At 41.8% G+C, this 16,621-nt stretch overlaps 1 protein-coding gene across 3 annotated transcripts in view; it reads left to right on the forward strand.

Moving 5' to 3' along the window:
- The first annotated feature begins 4,568 nt into the window (after positions 1-4,568).
- SLC30A9 (solute carrier family 30 member 9) overlaps positions 4,569-16,621 on the forward strand; it is a 42,444-nt gene continuing 30,391 nt past the window's right edge. For 2 of the 3 annotated variants that reach the window (XM_068403169.1, XM_068403170.1), the window contains exons 1-3: positions 4,682-4,872; positions 6,659-6,835; positions 10,372-10,434. In XM_068403169.1, the coding sequence (XP_068259270.1) occupies positions 4,776-4,872; positions 6,659-6,835; positions 10,372-10,434 (337 nt within the window). In that variant the 5' untranslated portion in view covers positions 4,682-4,775. Of the gene's footprint in view, positions 4,873-6,658; positions 6,836-10,371; positions 10,435-16,621 lie in introns of all 3 variants that reach the window. The other variant, XM_068403172.1, reaches the window with a different exon arrangement.

Below are 16,621 nucleotides of genomic sequence, written 5' to 3' on the forward strand. Positions count from 1 at the left end.
ATGAACTGCATGTCAATAATTGAAAACACTTATCCATGTGCTGGAAATTAAAGATATTTACTTCTAGTTTATGTTGATCTTTGACCCAGTGACCACGAAATAACTTTACAGACCTGCGTGACTCAGAGTGGTGTTACACAGACTTCTGCAGATTCACCATTTTGTGCTTGGAAGAGTCATTCCCCTCATGCACCTGCCCACCACAAAATATTTTCTCTTTTTCTGTTAATTTAAATATTTTATCTGAAAAAGGCTGTTTGGGATCACTGGACACTTTATGTATTCACACATTTTTTTTTTAACTATCAGTATGTATTTGCTTGGTGTTAACAATGTATGTGTAGCATGATAAAAGGTACAAAATCAAACCAGTCTTTGCCTTTTATAAGTCTTGCTATGCTGTATGAAAGACACACAAGGCAGGATGTTATGGGAATCCCAAAGAGTAATTTAAACTATATAAAGTCATTAACTCAGCTCTTCCCGCTGCTCTGGGGACATTGCAAGTCTCCTCCACTGTATGAACTTGAAATCTTTAGTAAATTTCAGATACAAAAATACTCAAATTGGCTTTATATTACATCATTTTTCATATAAAGAACACTAAAATCCTTCACTGTATGTTAGCCTTTACGTATGCAGCTCTACAGGCTGGGGGAAGAGTGGTTAGAAAGCGGCCCGGTGGAAAGAGACGTGGGGGTGCTGATCGACAGCCGGCTAAACATGAGCCAGCAGTGTGCCCAGGTGGCCAAGAAGGCCAATGGCATCCTGGCCTCTATTAGGAATAGTGTAGCCAGCCGGTCTAGGGAAGTGATCGTCCCTCTCTACTTGGCACTGGTGAGGCTGCACCTTGAGTACTGTGTCCAGTTCTGAGCCCCGCACTTCAAGAAAGATGTTGAGGTGTTGGAATGAGTCCAGAGGAGGGCGACCAAGCTGGGGAAGGGTCTGGAGGGTCTGATCTACGAGGAACGGCTGAGGGAGCTGGGGTTGTTTAGCCTGGAGAAGAGGAGGCTCAGAGGTGACCTTATTGCAGTCTACAACTACCTGAAGGGAGGTTGTAGTGAAGTGGGAGTTGGCCTCTTCTCCCGGGCAACTAGCGATAGGACAAGAGGACACAGCCTCAAGCTTCGCCGGGGAGGTTCAGGTTGGACATTAGGAAGAATTTCTTTTCAGAAAGGGTTATTAGACATTGGAATGGGCTGCTCAGGGAGGTGGTGGAGTCGCCATCTCTGGATGTCTTTAAGAAAAGACTGGACATGGCACTTAGTGCCATGGTCTAGTCGACAGGGTGGTGTCAGGGCAACGGTTGGACTCGATGATCCCAGAGGTCTCTTCCAACCTGGTTGATTCTGTGATTCTGTATCACAGATTTCTTGCTAGATAGTAACATTGGAGAATTTCATCATGATGTACTGTTGTAGCTTGAGTAATCCTGTCAGTTACTTATTTCTTTTAAATAAACAGGAACAAGGAAAAAGTTTCCAAAGATCTATATTACAATCCAGTTGCCTGTCTTTACTTAGAACTGCTGACAGATCAAGAAACTTCTCAAGCATCTCCATGAAACAGGTTCAAATCTTAAAAGGTTGTACCCCCACAGACCCTGTTCTTCCTGAAGAGCTCTATAACGTAGTAGTAAAGCAACTTAACCGTCTAAGTTTTTACTGACAAGGTAATAATGCTTTATACAACAAGGTTCTAGACTTTTTGCAAAAAGGATGCCTGAGGTAAATGACCCTGATACCATGGCCAGCTTCCCTCTTCTTATGAGGGATCTTCTTATCAAGATCTTCACGCAAGATGAAGCAACCTCTGTCCCCTAGCCAGAGGTTCAGATGGCATGGAAGCCCCTGTACAAGCATGGCATACATAAAGAATCATTTTTTTAATCAGGTCAGAGTTCAGCAGCTTGAATGTAAATGAGATTTTATTTTTTTTTTCTTTAAACTGGCTTGATTTCATGAAATACAGGCTTAAATAGCTATTGAATAATCATTATTCAAAATTAAACTTTAGGATGCAATTCCAACTGTATTGAATGAAAATGTTGCCACTCAATGAGAAACAAGACCTAACCTGTTCACTGTGGCTATATATATATAGTAGTCTTTGCCAAAGGCAAAAACTTGTCTAACATAGTTCGGATGTGCTGAAATACATAAACAGTTCCCTATCATTTAGGGTGTTTTTCCATTCATTGCTAGGGATTGATAACTAATGGTTGTGATGCTTGTAAATAAGGATTTGAGATTTTTGTCTAAGGATGCTGCAGCTATGGGCCATGAGGCATGGTAATTCATTATCAATTGCTTGATGTACTTGGCTATCCCCTACTGAATAGGCTGTTATTGATGCTTTTTTGCTTGTTCTTGGTCTCCTTCCTCAGGTTTCAGTATTTATCAATAGAAGGGTTCATGCAGAGCCCTTGATCATGTAAATCCTGGTTGACTGCCACACTAGTAGTATCTATTAATTTGTCTATGGTAATTCCAGCTTTATTGTATTCCTTCCTGTTTCATATTTACCACAACAAAACCAGACAAGGCAAATTCAGTTATTCAACTAGATAAAAGAATATGAAATAGTTTAGTAATTCCATTTGGTTTTGGATAGGAAATGATAAACCTAAAGAAAAATATTTTTAGAAGTAATGCAACAGTTAGCAGCTCTTCTAGAGTATCATAGAATCATAGAATGGTTTCGGTTGGAGGGGACCTTAAAGATCATCTAGTTCCAACCCCCCTGCCACAGGCAGGGACACCTTCCACTAGACCAGTTTGCTCAAAGCCCCATCCAGCCTGGCCTTGAACACTGCCAGGGAGGTGGCATCCACAGCTTCTCTGGGCAACCTGTTCCAGTGTCTCATCACCCTCACAGGAAAGAATTTCTTCCTGATATCTGATCTAAATCTACCCTCTTTCAGTTTAAAATCATTCCCGTTCGTCCTGTCACTACTTGCCCTTGTAAAAAGCCCCTCTCCCGCTTTCCTGTAGGCCCCTTCAGGTATTGGAAGGCTGCTATGAGGTCTCCCTGGAGCCTTCTCTTCTCCAGGCTGAACAGCCCCAACTCTCTCAGCCTGTCTTCATAGGAGAGTTGCTCCAGCCCTCTGATCATATATATATACAGATATATATATATATCTGTATAGCAGAGACTCTTCAGGAATTATGAATGTTTCAAGAATTTCTATATTCTTTCAAACACCTTTATGCAGGGAAAAGAAAGGGAACCTGTTAACCTCATATTTCTTCTTTTTGTACTGTTAGGCTCTTGCCAAAATAACAAGCAGCCACTACAACATCCATTAGCTGCATGATAGACCCCAACTAAAATTGGTGAATCGACTCCACCTTTGCTACTTTACAACTTGCAGTGAATTTAGTATTTAACTCCATTGCTGTACATCTGGTACTTAATGATACAGCATCTGTTGCAGCACTCCTGATTCATCTGGTATGCCTGTGATTGGACTACTGGGAAGATGGGTGTTAATTATTTTATGCAACTATTTTACTTCAATCTGCTTCCATTGGCCTTCTAGGAAAACTTATATTGGCAATGCTAATCACTAGCTGGCTGGTAAAGAAGTTATGTGCCAGCAAACCTTGTTCAAAATCTAATTGGGTATGTCAAAGACAGGCACTGTAATAATTCTCCTCGGTGATCAAATGCTTTGTGGATTATCAGGTACAGTAATTATCCAAATTCCCTGCCAAACTAACTTCTGGGGAGCTCCCGTGTCCCTCACAGCGTGCAAATGAAGACAAGGAAGCCAGAGACGTTTTGTCAGAGTCATGTAAACTAACATCAAAACTATCCTGGAAAAACTTAAAATTGTGCAAATGCTGTTGTTTTTTGTTTTTTGTTTTTTTTAAAAAAAGGTATAATCTGCTGTCAGTGGGACTAACATGCATGGTCCTGAGCCAGCCTGTAGGTAAGAGCAAAATGAGGTGTCCCAGCAGGGCTGGGATGGGTACAAGTGGACACCACAATCCTCTGACTGCAGGATCGTCTGCGGGGCACTCTTATCTCTGGAGGAAGGAATAGTTTTTTTTTATTAGATTTTGTTCTGTCAGCACTGACCTGGCAAGCATGGTTTAGGGAAGACCTAGGGGTAGGGAAGAGCATTTTCACATAAAAATCCTGCCTAAAGCTTTAGCACCCATGTTTTAATGTTGTTAACTATAAAAACATACTGTTACGTGTTTCTACCTGTGCTAACAAAGTTAGGGTGCATACATATGTTACACACACGTACACATTATCTCTTTACTACGAGCAGTAAAGGAGCAGTTCCCGAGCAGGAGGCGCTCCCCACGCGCACTTCGGACGCGGCCTCCCTGCAGGCGCGCCGGGGGGTAGTTCGGGCCCAGCCGGTTTTAAGAGCCAGCGCGGCGCGGGGCCGCCCCGTCCCTCCCGGGCTCAGACGCGGCCCCTCCCCGGGAGCGCCCCTCCCGCCGCGGGCGCGGAGCCGAGTTGAGGCGATGAGGCGCGGTGAGCTCGTGAGGGGCCGCTACGCCCACTCCGCGCAGGCGCGGCGGGAGGGGCAGGTGAGTCAGCGGCGGCCGCTGGGCGTCGCGCCCGGCCGGCGGCCCCCAGGTCCCTCTGCACATCCGGGTGCCACGGCGCCGTCCACCCCCAGCCTCCCGGCTACCGCTGCCGCCCGGGGCCAGTGGGGGCCGCGCCGCAGCCGCGCCGGGCTTCTCCGATGCGAATCGCCGCTCTGCCGCTCCCCGCCGCACGCCAGCGGCCGGGCTCCGCCTGCTGTCGCCGCCATGATGCCGGCCCTGGCCGCCCAGCGGCGGGGCTGCCGCGGCCTTTACCGCCTGTACCTGCGGTGCCAGGCGGCGCCGCTGCCCCGCGCCTGCCACGGTGAGTCCCTCAGGGCCCGGACCCCCGCCCTCCCCGCTCGAGTCGCGTAGGAAGCTGTAATCAAGCTGCGTACTCGCGTAGGGAAAAGCGAGTGCCACCGCTGGCAGGTGGCTGCTGCCAGCCGGCCTCGGGCGGCGGCAGGGGCGGGAGGGGGTTCCTGTGGTGGCAGTGACACTGCCCCGGCTGTGAGGCACCTCGGGGCCGGGAGCCGCCGGAGAGCGCAGGCTGCCGTCCGGTATCGACTTGAACGAGAAGGAAAATGTTCAAGTCATCGCTGCTCCGGCAGGCGAGGCGTGTCCGCCTGACACCCCACCGCGGGGACTGTCACACGGCCTTTGTAGGCCCCCGGCCCTGGCAGCCCCCGTCTTACGTAAAAGTGATACGTCGTGCCCGTGTTGGGGCTGAAGTGTGCAGTAATTGTATAAAAACAAGAGCGGTCGTCCAGGATTTGTGTTGGTCTGAGGAGTGAGCCCTGGCTTTTCCTTTAGGCCACAGATCCCGTGAAATTTTAATTCTGACCAGTTTTGTCCCTCTTCATGTAATCACTTATGGTTGAATTGCAGCAAATACCTTTTTCTTTAGTGTTTTTTTTTTGTGTGTGTGTATAGATTAGTAGGGAAAATAACCTCTAAACATGCTGATTAAGTTTCCCTTTTTCAACTGCTGCATTATCACTAAAGCTTAGGAAACAACAGTGCTCATCCTGTGCCATATATTTATTGTAGTCTTCTATGAGTCGTAATCAATAAGTTCACTGGCCTGTATTGAGTTGATTTTTCTGGGCTTTTGTCACGTTAGTAACAACTAATAGTAAGAGCTTATCTTTTTTTTGGTGAAATTGTTCTTCTGTAAGGTTCAGATCGGTGCATACACCCGTGCAGATGCTTCAGTACTGTAGAGGACTAAAATAAAAGGAAAGCTGTTGAGACTTTTACGGAATAAACAGTTTTATAAAATATTACTGCTTTGTTGAGAGGTGCATTCATATATGGTTAGTCATACTTTGTATGGCTTGATTTACCAGCGCTGTTTAATTTATTTTTTTAAAAAATTTATTTATTCTTTTAATGAGTGCTTTCTAAGGCAGCTGGTTTGCCTGTTGCATTTCTGGTTGGAGGAGTTATATACCCTCTCTACAGAAGTGTTTGAGCTGCCTAAAAGAAACTGGTTGGTAATACAGGTTGGCCTGTACTGCATGGAACTCTACTTTTGGCTAGTCTTTTGAAATTGAAGATTGCCTGTCCTGGGTGATTTCTCAGTAGGTTTTTTACATATTTATCTTGCAATTTGTCTATTGTAAATGTTGTAAAATTTAAGATTCTTCTGTATAAAATGTTATATACAATGTCATGTGCTTTTCACCGTAATTTCTGTAAAAAGTTTCTCTTAATGTGTAATGCACACAGTTCAGTTTTTCTTAATTGGTAAGCTATGGTTTGTACAGAGTGTACATGGAGTGAAATGAAATGGCAACACTGGCTATGTTTTTTTTTTCACCCCTTTAAGATCATCTAGAGGTCTTTGGAAAAAGTGCACACTGGATTTTAGGGGGAAAAAACCCTAACGTTAGAATGAAGTTAAAAAGTGGATGTTTGAAGGGAGGCAGTGAAAGCATGCTGGGCACTCCCGCTTTGTAATTCCTAAGCATGGGTAAGATAAGCACAGATCAGTACCTAAAAGCTAACTTTCCCTAGCTTATGTGGTATAGCTGGACCACTTTCCCTTCTACTTCCTTCCCAAATGATTACCTGAAACGTCTTTTTTTTTTTTTTTCTCCCCCTGTTAGGATGGCAAGCTTCATTGAAAAGTGGGAGTCTCTCTTATATTCTACAGGGCAATCGTCTGCCTGTGCAGTTGGTGAGTCAAGTGAGAGTTTATACCTCAAATGGTCAGAAAAAAGATCTTGGATCAGAAGATACAAATGGATCAACTGCTGAAGAAACCCTGCATAAAGTTGGAACAGGTAGTACTAAGCCAAAATAAAGAGTATTTATATAAATGTCAAAACTTTATGTATTTAACAATTGATAACGTTTTTTTTCAATTGTGTGATGTTACAGAATTCTTAGTATTTGTTGGTTGTGGGCGTCTATATATAAATTTCAAATGCGTAAGCAGGGAGGAATGCTGAAATTTATTTCTTTGTCATTCCAGTACTTAAAGAATTTAAGTTCAAGAGTAATCACATTTAAAGTGGTGATGATAAAATGAGAATGTCAGAAGGGATTAGGTAACTTAAGGGATAAGAATGGAATGTGTCACTTTCACCACTTTGCTTGCTTACTTGAATTCTTATTGTAGTATTTCAGGTTTGTTGTGTGAAATGAACTAGTGGTAAAGATTGAATGAGTGTGAATACTGAGCACTGTGACTTCTCCAGATCAAGCTATAGAAGACTGGTAAAGAAGGTTGAGCTATTTCATCTGCTAGAGCTTTCTAATACGACGGTTGTCGGAACTGCAGCACTCACGTTAAACACTTGATATAATGGACATGACCTATCTCTCCTTGCTGTTCAGTTTGATTGTCCATCTTGTGCCTGTTAGGTGCTTGTGAAATTGAGAACTGTCTTGTCCTTGCTTCATCGTAGCATCCTCTGTTTTTTCTGTGTATTAAATGCAGGAGTGCACAAACACGTTTGGAAGACTGCAGTGCTTAAGAGATAACAAATGCTTTTTAAAATGAAAGCTCTCTTTCTGTGTGCTTTTGTCTAAAACTAAGCGGTCTATTAAGAAAATTTCCTTCTCTTCATTGTCAGGTTAGCAGGTATTCGTTCTTTCTTTAGTAACTTGTAAATTCCTGAGGCTTGCACCAGTCTTTAAAAGCAAGTAACTATAGCCAGCTAAGAGTACTACTTTTCTAATGTTTGGGAGTACAAAAGTGAATCTTGAGTGTTGTTCCAAGTGTAACAATTAGATGTTGTTTCTCAAGTCTGTGATTGGTTTTAGAAGAGTATAATACTTAAGACTATTTGTTTTTCTTGGAAAGTCTTGAGCTGAAGATGGTTGCTAGAGGGTGAGATTCTTGCAGAAGAATGCCTGCCAGAATACAGTGAAAGACTGTAGAGCCAGGTGTAGTTGTTGGTATCTTCTGGGTTCTTAATGTGCAGTTACTGGTGTTAAAAAGTCAGACATAGGAAAATAATCTAGCACTATTGGTTTCATCATTGCCTTAAGTTTATATAATGGTTTACTGTCATCAGAAGAGGTGTTCCCACCTTTTCCCACCCCTGTCTGATTATTCCCTCTCTTGTGCTGGCATTAGTGATATTTGGGTCTGTTTTGTGAAAAATGAATTGCTTTCTTGTTTTGCAGAGCTAGAGTATAGGTAGAGTAGAGTAGAGGACCAGTAAGCTGATCCTGCCCATTGCCTCTAAAATGGCTGGAGGAGAGGTGCCGCCCTTTGTGGCAGTGCAGCCTTAAGTCATAGTAAATCTTGAGTGGAACTGCACCACATGGGCACCATGAGACTTACCTGCTCTTGAGAGTGGGGGCTGACGTATGCAAGTGTGTATGAAACTGAAGCCTAGAGATATTGTGCACAGATGAACAATCGCTTTTAAGTTTATTTTGGACTGCATATTGTTCCATGCACCCTTTCATATAGGGGGCGTTTTCTGGGGCCTATGGGATAGAATGTTCTTATGCATTATGGACACATTACTACTATTTATTTATAAAAACATGATATTTTGATAGAATTCTGAAAAGGTAATATACTACTTGTAAAGATTGTCATACTTTTCCAGTAACTTAAATATTTAGCAAATAATGGATCTCTTTTGGACCTGCATTCTTTTATGGGTAAACTTGGGAAATGCTCTTCCTTTTAATGTGATATTGAAAATATTAATGTATTAATCTTGAAAGTTCTATCATATCAACCTCTGCTTGTCTGAAAAACAGTAATTGTGAATTGAAGTATTCCATATTTTTTTTTTCTCACCGATGCACTGTGATTTTGTCCAGTCTCTAAGCCTAGGTAGTAAACTTTAAAAGGGTACTTGATGTACATAGATATCTGTGCATAGCTATAAATCTTGATATTTTTTGTGCCTTTTTTTCCTCCCTCTGAAATCTTATGACCCAATCTTTTGTTAAATAGTGTTTGTGATATTTCTTTTAATGACATAAATAGTCGCACGCAGTGTCTGAAAAGAAGGTACTACTCAGTTTTAGCTAAGCAATCTTAGCTGGAGTTTTTTTATCATGGATATTGATAGATTGGCTGCCTGGTGTTTTAAACCAGGTAAGAAAAGAAAGGAAAGGAACAGCAAAGGGTTTTTTGCTTTTGTTTTCAAGTCAAACAATAACTGATAGGGACGGCTGTTTTAGGAATGCTAGTTATTTATGGTCCAGCCTTATTTGTTGTGTAATAAGATCAGTTTCATAAATTTATAAGTGTTATTTTTCCAAGGAAGTAAACTTGGACTGTTACTAGTCTTAGTCCTCAGTTGCTGTTAGGGTAATAACTAATTGCCTGATGGAAAGATAGTTATGTAGTCCAAGCTTCAAGAATATCTGACCTTTGAGTAATTTGGATAGTGTGTTAAGCTAGGAGTATCTCATTAATTAACACAAACCTGTTTGAAAAATCTTCAAATTTTTTTTATGTATCACTTTCAATAAGGTCAGCTTTAATTTTGTTAATGACTATGGATGAGTGGCAAACCTCCAATATTAGAGGGTTTTAGGGCACAAAAGAGTGGGTATGTTGGTTCAACGTGTTAAATCATAAGGTTTTAGTTCTGAAAGCTATGTCAAGATGTATGAGATACAGATGCAATATTTGTTTGTATTTTCAAATAGTACTTCTGATTTCTAAGTAGAAATCTCACTGAAATTACTGGAATTTATTATTTTCCAAATGTTAAGATTCACTGAATAGTACTGTAAATTATATTTTATTGGCTTTTTATTGAGTCATATCCTCAAACTTCAAAACCAGATAAAATACTTTGTTTTCATTCTAGCGCCAGCTTGTGATAGAGGAGTTGTGGATTTTAGTTTAAATATCCTGTATTTTAAGGAGCTAGCTTTTTGTAAGTGAAAAAGCTTCAGTCCCTTAAAACTGAATTACAGCTGGAAAGCTCTATGAGACTCAGGTGATCAGCAGCCATAAACTGTGTAGAATTCATTATATTTACTAATCTAAAATTTTTCATAAAACTTACCCCAAACTGTAAGTACACTGAAATATTTTTTAAAAATTCAGGATACTTTCTGAAGTGTGTTGCAAGTTGGTGCTTTTCTGCAAGCTGCTAGGAGTTTATTGATCAATGCTATATTAAATGTCTTTTTTTTTTTTTTTTTTTTTACTATTTCTGTCTTTTATTTTGAGAATTTTAAATGTTGGAGATCTGGCAAAAATGTTTTTTTAATTGTCAGGGTGGAAAGCAATATTAAGATATATTCTTATTTTGTTATGTCAACCAAACTCTTTACTAAAAAAAAAGTAGGTACTTCCGTATTTACAGTGAGTTTTATTTTTATTTTGCAGGAAAAGATATGACCAATGCAGGTCAAAAGCAGTCTTTCCTTAAAGAGCCAATCCAAGTAAAAGGTAAAGAAATACTTCCTGTATTGAAACTTTACTGCTGTCTGCTAGTAGTCAAAAAAGATAAGTGTAAGGAAACTGTGGTTCTTCTTCAATTGTGTAACAAGTTAAGTGAATAATATTTAAAAACACACTTGTATGTCAGCTTTGTTTAGTACCCAGTTGTTTGAAAATGACTCCTGAAAAATCGAATACAGCAGTATTCCTTCTAGTTACTCTTCTGTGTGTGTTTTTAGTTGTTTCGTTTAAGCTGATGAGTTTATCGGGAAAATAAATTTGTTTTCTCATCTGTTATCACAGTCTGTCCTCCTTGCATGTTTTTAGACAAGTCCATTCACCATCTCAGACTTAATGTGGCTAAGCTGAATACTTGATCTTCCCCTGTTCCTTGTTCTTAGTCTTCCTTTGTTTCTTCTTACTGCTGAGTTAATCTAATGTGTCGCTTCTAAATACGTTTTGACCACATGAACTGCCTAATCTGAGTCCTGTAATGTTCCCATTTGTGCCTGTAGTAAGTACATGCTTTTGTCTTCATTTACGTTGTTTAAAAACATAAGTGGATAAAATAAGAGCATAACTTTCTTGTGTGTTTTTAATTTATCATGACTTGATTTTATCAGTGTTCGCGAGAGGGCACGGAGACACCGCACGCAGACCAATATGATCGTTAAGCAGATCTCGTTTATTTACGTATCTGAGGGTACATTTATACTATTCCATTGAGCGTACATTTATACTATTCTATTTTTGTACACACTCTGTGTACATGTCATTTCTATTATGATTGGTTAGTATGCTTTGTTCACACGCCTCTATATTAGTTCTGATTGGCTTATGCTAAAAAGTTATATCTTGCAGGTGCAGCATTCTTTCTTATTTTTCAACTTCCCTACGTATCTTGTTGGTCTCATAGCCAAGGCCCTTGTTCTGTATTATGATTGGTCAGTTCATTACCACCCCATTACCACCCCCTGGACATGCCTGGACATAGCTCGTTCAGTACCTCGTTCCCACCATTGTCTCGTGGGAACCCCACAAATCCCCCTTTTTGTTTTTGAACGAGCTATGTCCTGTCTCGTCCTTTTTGTCTTTGTTTCTTACTCAAACCCGGTTCCCTGTGTCTCGCAAAGCCCGGTCAGAGAATCCCAGCCTTGGTTACCCATAAATCCTGCTCTCTGTTGTTGTGCCAAAAAGGCTGTATTGACCATTCGTTGTACAGTTCTCTGCAAACATGCAAACAAACAGGGTAACACAAGTAGGATAATGCCTATTATAAACATTCCCATAAGCAGACTCTATCTACAAAACATGCAGTTTGCTTCAGAACATACTGTTATTCTCTATTATTCTAGCTGAAAGGAAAATTACTGACAGGAAAGCTGATTCTGTATAAAGGTAACACAGAGCAGGCCTTTTAGAGCCTACTCTGAGGCCTACTCTTGCTAAACCGTTGTTAAACCATCCGGTATCAATTTCCCCCTTTGGAAGTAGTTAGATTTATTATCTCACTATTTCCATATACTCTTCTCAATGATTGTCTTAACACAACCCACGAAGATCCCTATGATAACTATAATCACAACTACATAAACTATTCCCTCTAACAATGCGGCTAACTATCCTTTTAGAGACAATCCACCTAATTCTTGCAGGATTTTGTTGAGCCAATTATTTTCTGCTGCATCCCTGATTGCCCTGCTGTCTTCTGCTACTCTCTGTCGAACTGCCTCCCAATGTATTACAATTGGGGGTCGCTCCTTATCTCCTGCTAAAGTTAAATGGTTAAGTACATAAACAGCTTTTGCAAGTCTCTCAGAAGGTTCAGTCGCCTCTCCCCCTTTTTGTTTTTGCAGAAGCTGTTTTAATGCACTATGAGCACGTTCCACAATCGCCTGACCTGTAGGCGAATGAGGAATCCCAGTGACGTGTGTAATACCCCATAGCTGACAAAATTGACGAAAAATCTGTGAACAATATGCTGGTCCATTATCAGTCTTAAGTTGTTGTGGAATCCCAAGACTTGCAAAGCAAGCAAGTAAATGTCGTTTGACATGACGACCTGTTTCCCCAGTTTGTGGTGTTGCCCATATTACATGTGAAAACATATCAACAGATACATGAACATATTTGAGTCTTCCAGATTCTGCAATGTGAGTAACGTCCATTTGCCACAGTTGCAACGCGCTCAATCCTCAAGGATTTACCCCTATTCCAATTCCCATGCCAATTTTCTGACAACTAGGACAAGCATTAACTAATTCACGTGCTTGTGCCATGGTGAGGTGAAATTGTTTCGCTAACATTTTCGCTGATTGATGAAAGAATTGATGGGATAGGCGCACTTGTTCAAATAAATTTGGTGATATTTGCACACAAGTGTGCACAAGTGTGTCTGCTTTATTATTACCAATGCTCAAACCTTGATCAAATTGATGACTACGAATGTGAGTAACAAAATAAGGTACCTCTCTGAGGTTTATTGCCTGATGCAACTGTAGCAAAATGGTGTAAAGTCGCATATTCTTCACTGGTCGTATAAAAGCTCTTTCAATTCGATTTACAATGCCTGCTGCATAAAGAGAGTCAGTTACAATATTTACAGGTAAGTCCTTCCATTTTACAAAGACCTGGTATATTGCAAAAAGTTCAAGTGTCTGCAATGAGTCCTCAGTTTGTCCTGAGAATTTGTAATGTTTCCATTGTCCATCCTCTTGTCAGGTAATAACTGCTGAATGTGATCGCTTTCCTGCATCAGTAAAAACAGTTAGTCCAGTCACAGGTATCTCTGATCTGATAGGTTTTTCTTCCCAATCCTGTTTGCAAATAAACTGTAGCTTTTTATCTTTTGGTAAATGTGTTAACAATTGTCCAGTAAAGTCCTGTAAGGCTATTTGAAAAATAGTTGACTGATTTGTTAACTACTGTAGATATTCCTTCTTGATAGGTAAATAGATAACATCTGAGTCTAGTCCAGTAATGTCTAGTCCGGTCGAGCATTGCCTTCTGCAATAAACCCAGGCAAATTAGTATGATTTCTTACATGTAAAACATAAAACAATGCAGTTCAGATTTGAATTTCTTGCCACAGAGCTCGCAGCAATTCAAAAACACACTGATTACATGTATTGTCTATAACAGATCTATCCAATTGTTTTACAATGCCAGCTACATATGCTGAATCAGTAACCAAATTAAAGGGAATGGGAAAATTCTGAAATACTTCTAATACAGCTCGTAATTCTACCACCTGAGGTGAACCCTTTTTTTTTGTACTACCATAGATTCCCACTTGCCGTCAGAATACCAGACAAGGCCCGCCTTGCCTGTTTTCCCAGATCCATCTGTAAAAATGGTAATTCCATCCATGGAAGTGTCTGTATACCACACTCCAGTGGCAACTGGAAGTTCCGCACTCAACAACCTGTCCCGAGAAATTCTCCATAGCTGTTTGTAAAGCAAAGCTATTAGCCATACACCACTCAAAATATTGAGCTGCAATAGGAACAGTTAGTGATGCAGGGATCTCTGGCCACAAGCTCCCGACATCGCATCCGTCCTTTGATGAATAATCTGTGCCAATAGCTCTGTAACGAATCTGATCATTCTGAATTCCATTGACCAATTATTGCATACAGAATTTGCCTATCAAACAAAGTGATAATTTGTATTTCCTAATTCAAATCAATACGATGTACAAATTTGGAATGTAGCCTGCTTTCTATTTCTGTAATCAGTTGCTGTATCTCTGAAGTAGTGTGTCGTGGTGCTGTTAAAGTTGTGTCCCCTGCTAATAATTGGAATAGAGGCTGCAATTGTGACGACGTAAGCCCCAAGTACGACCGCAGCCATAACTTGAGCCTTATGTTCCACAGTACCCACTTTTGCACATGCCTTTATCATAGCATTCAAATCTGTTTTTCCAGGTAAAGCTTCACTGATCTTTTGACAGTCAGCATTAGCATTATCCCTGTTTGCCACAGGTCCAAGGCTTGGCAGCCGCGCAGGTTAACCCTGCGTGGAAACACCAGTCCTGCGCTCCCTGCGGTTCGGGCTGCGAGTTAACTGCTTAGGCCTGGAACTGGTTGGGAAGATTCATTTGTGTCAGCACACGTTTCCCCCCCCCGCGTTCTTTCTCCAGTTTCCCTGTACTCTGCAGCTGGTTGTTATCAGCTGACCTTGAGCATTATACTGAGACCTGCACAGCTTCACAAAATGCCCTAGCTTCCCACAGCAATGACACATCAAAACAGAGTTATCTCTCCCACTCAGCTTCGACTTCTTAAGGCAGTTTTTCTTAAAGTGACCTTCCTGTTCGCATGTATAACAACGATGAACTACCTTAACTGCCGCCGCAAAAGTTTTTGTTAAATGCTCCATCTGAAATGTAGTGGTTCCTATTTTCCCGCAAGCATCTATTAGTTCAGTTAAGGTGGCATTACGATTTGCCATCCCTGCAACAACTTTTCTGCAGTCCTAAACTGTGTTGTCTTTCGCTAAGTATAGTGTAATGCTTCTTTTACAATTTTCCAATCTAACAGTTGTCAAATATTTCTTCCCTCAGGACCTGCACCCGCAATCACCGGATATGCTTGTGGAATTATAACTCCTTCTAATAACACATCTCGAATGATCCCTTTCCATTTTACTCCTCCCCCGCCCCTTCCCCCGTATACGTGGGCGGACACTGATTCTCTCCCTCACCTCCCACATTACCAGATGGACGCAGACCTCTCCCCCAGCCCTGATCTAAAGGCGGAGTAGGGAATTGTAAAGGAGGTTGAGGTGGCCCTAATACTTGTCCCGAACACAGAGGGGGGTTTTGGGGAGACATAGTCACGTGTCCCGAGGCGTTGGCTGAATGGTGCTGCTGCAATTCCGTCTTTAATTCTTCCAGTCGTCTACCAAGCTCTGTAACGTCAATTTCGTGTCCATTTCGTGATGGTAACGGTCCTTTAAGTCCTGGTACTGCTGACTCTGTAACTGGAGACTTTAACAGTGGTTGTTTAGCGCCGGAATGTAAACTTTGTTCAACAGACTCAGGAAACAGCAAATCCGGTAAAGGTGGATATGAAACAGTTTTACCCTCCTTCTTGTCCTCCTGCTCAGCCTCATCCATAGAGAGATCAATGAGAGGAGGGGGTTTCGGAGGGGGTTTCAGCCAAATCTCCTGTTCAGCGTCTGAATCAATTAGTCCAAATCGAGTTCGTGTTTTAGGGCGCACTGTCAGTCCTGATGGATCTGTATCTATTTTTCTCACTCCCCGCTCCTCAGCTTTCTTCAGAGCCGTCCGTACCGACGGCGATAAAGGAGCTGCCACCGGTACAGCCACCGGGGCCGTGGGAGGTGTTGGTCCCGCAGACAGTGAGGGGGTAGTAGACATCTGCGGTCCTAAAGCCATAAAAGCTGAATGTGTGACTTCTCTCTCTGCTTTTATTCCCTTTAACGCTTCAGTAACCAGCTTCCATGTAGCAGACAATTTAAAGGCTTCCTTATCACCACTTGACACCGCATTCCAGAGAGAGTCACCAATCTTTTCCCATAAAGGCACTTCAAAGACATCATTAAAGGTTGTAAAATGTCCTTTGTCTTTTGCCCAAAACAGTAACTGCTTTAACGCAGCTTCATCATATTTAATTCCTCTCTCAGAGAGTATATGTTGGAGGAGTTTCACCACTGCCACTTCTGTCTTGGTCAGGGTAGACCCCATTCCTCCCCCAGCTGCCTGGGAAGCCCTACCCAGGTTTTCCTTTGCTAGCAAAACTCGGGCTTACCGCATCCGTTCCTGCCGGTGCGAAAACCCAGTGCCGGGGCAGCACTCTACAGCTGGCTTCCTCTCATCCCCCTTTCGGTCCGCTGTCCGCTGCTTCTCCGCAGTCTCCGGGCCAAAGAGTCCCTGTCCCGGGCGCCACTTATCAGTGTTCGCGAGAGGGCACGGAGACACCGCACGCAGACCAATATGATCGTTAAGCAGATCTCGTTTATTTACGTATCTGAGGGTACATTTATACTATTCCATTGAGCGTACATTTATACTATTCTATTTTTGTACACACTCTGTGTACATGTCATTTCTATTATGATTGGTTAGTATGCTTTGTTCACACGCCTCTATATTAGTTCTGATTGGCTTATGCTAAAAAGTTATATCTTGCAGGTGCAGCATTCTTTCTTATTTTTCAACTTCCCTACATAT

This window comes from Nyctibius grandis, chromosome 6 (genome assembly GCF_013368605.1).
Source record: "Nyctibius grandis isolate bNycGra1 chromosome 6, bNycGra1.pri, whole genome shotgun sequence".
NCBI lineage: Eukaryota > Metazoa > Chordata > Aves > Nyctibiiformes > Nyctibiidae > Nyctibius > Nyctibius grandis.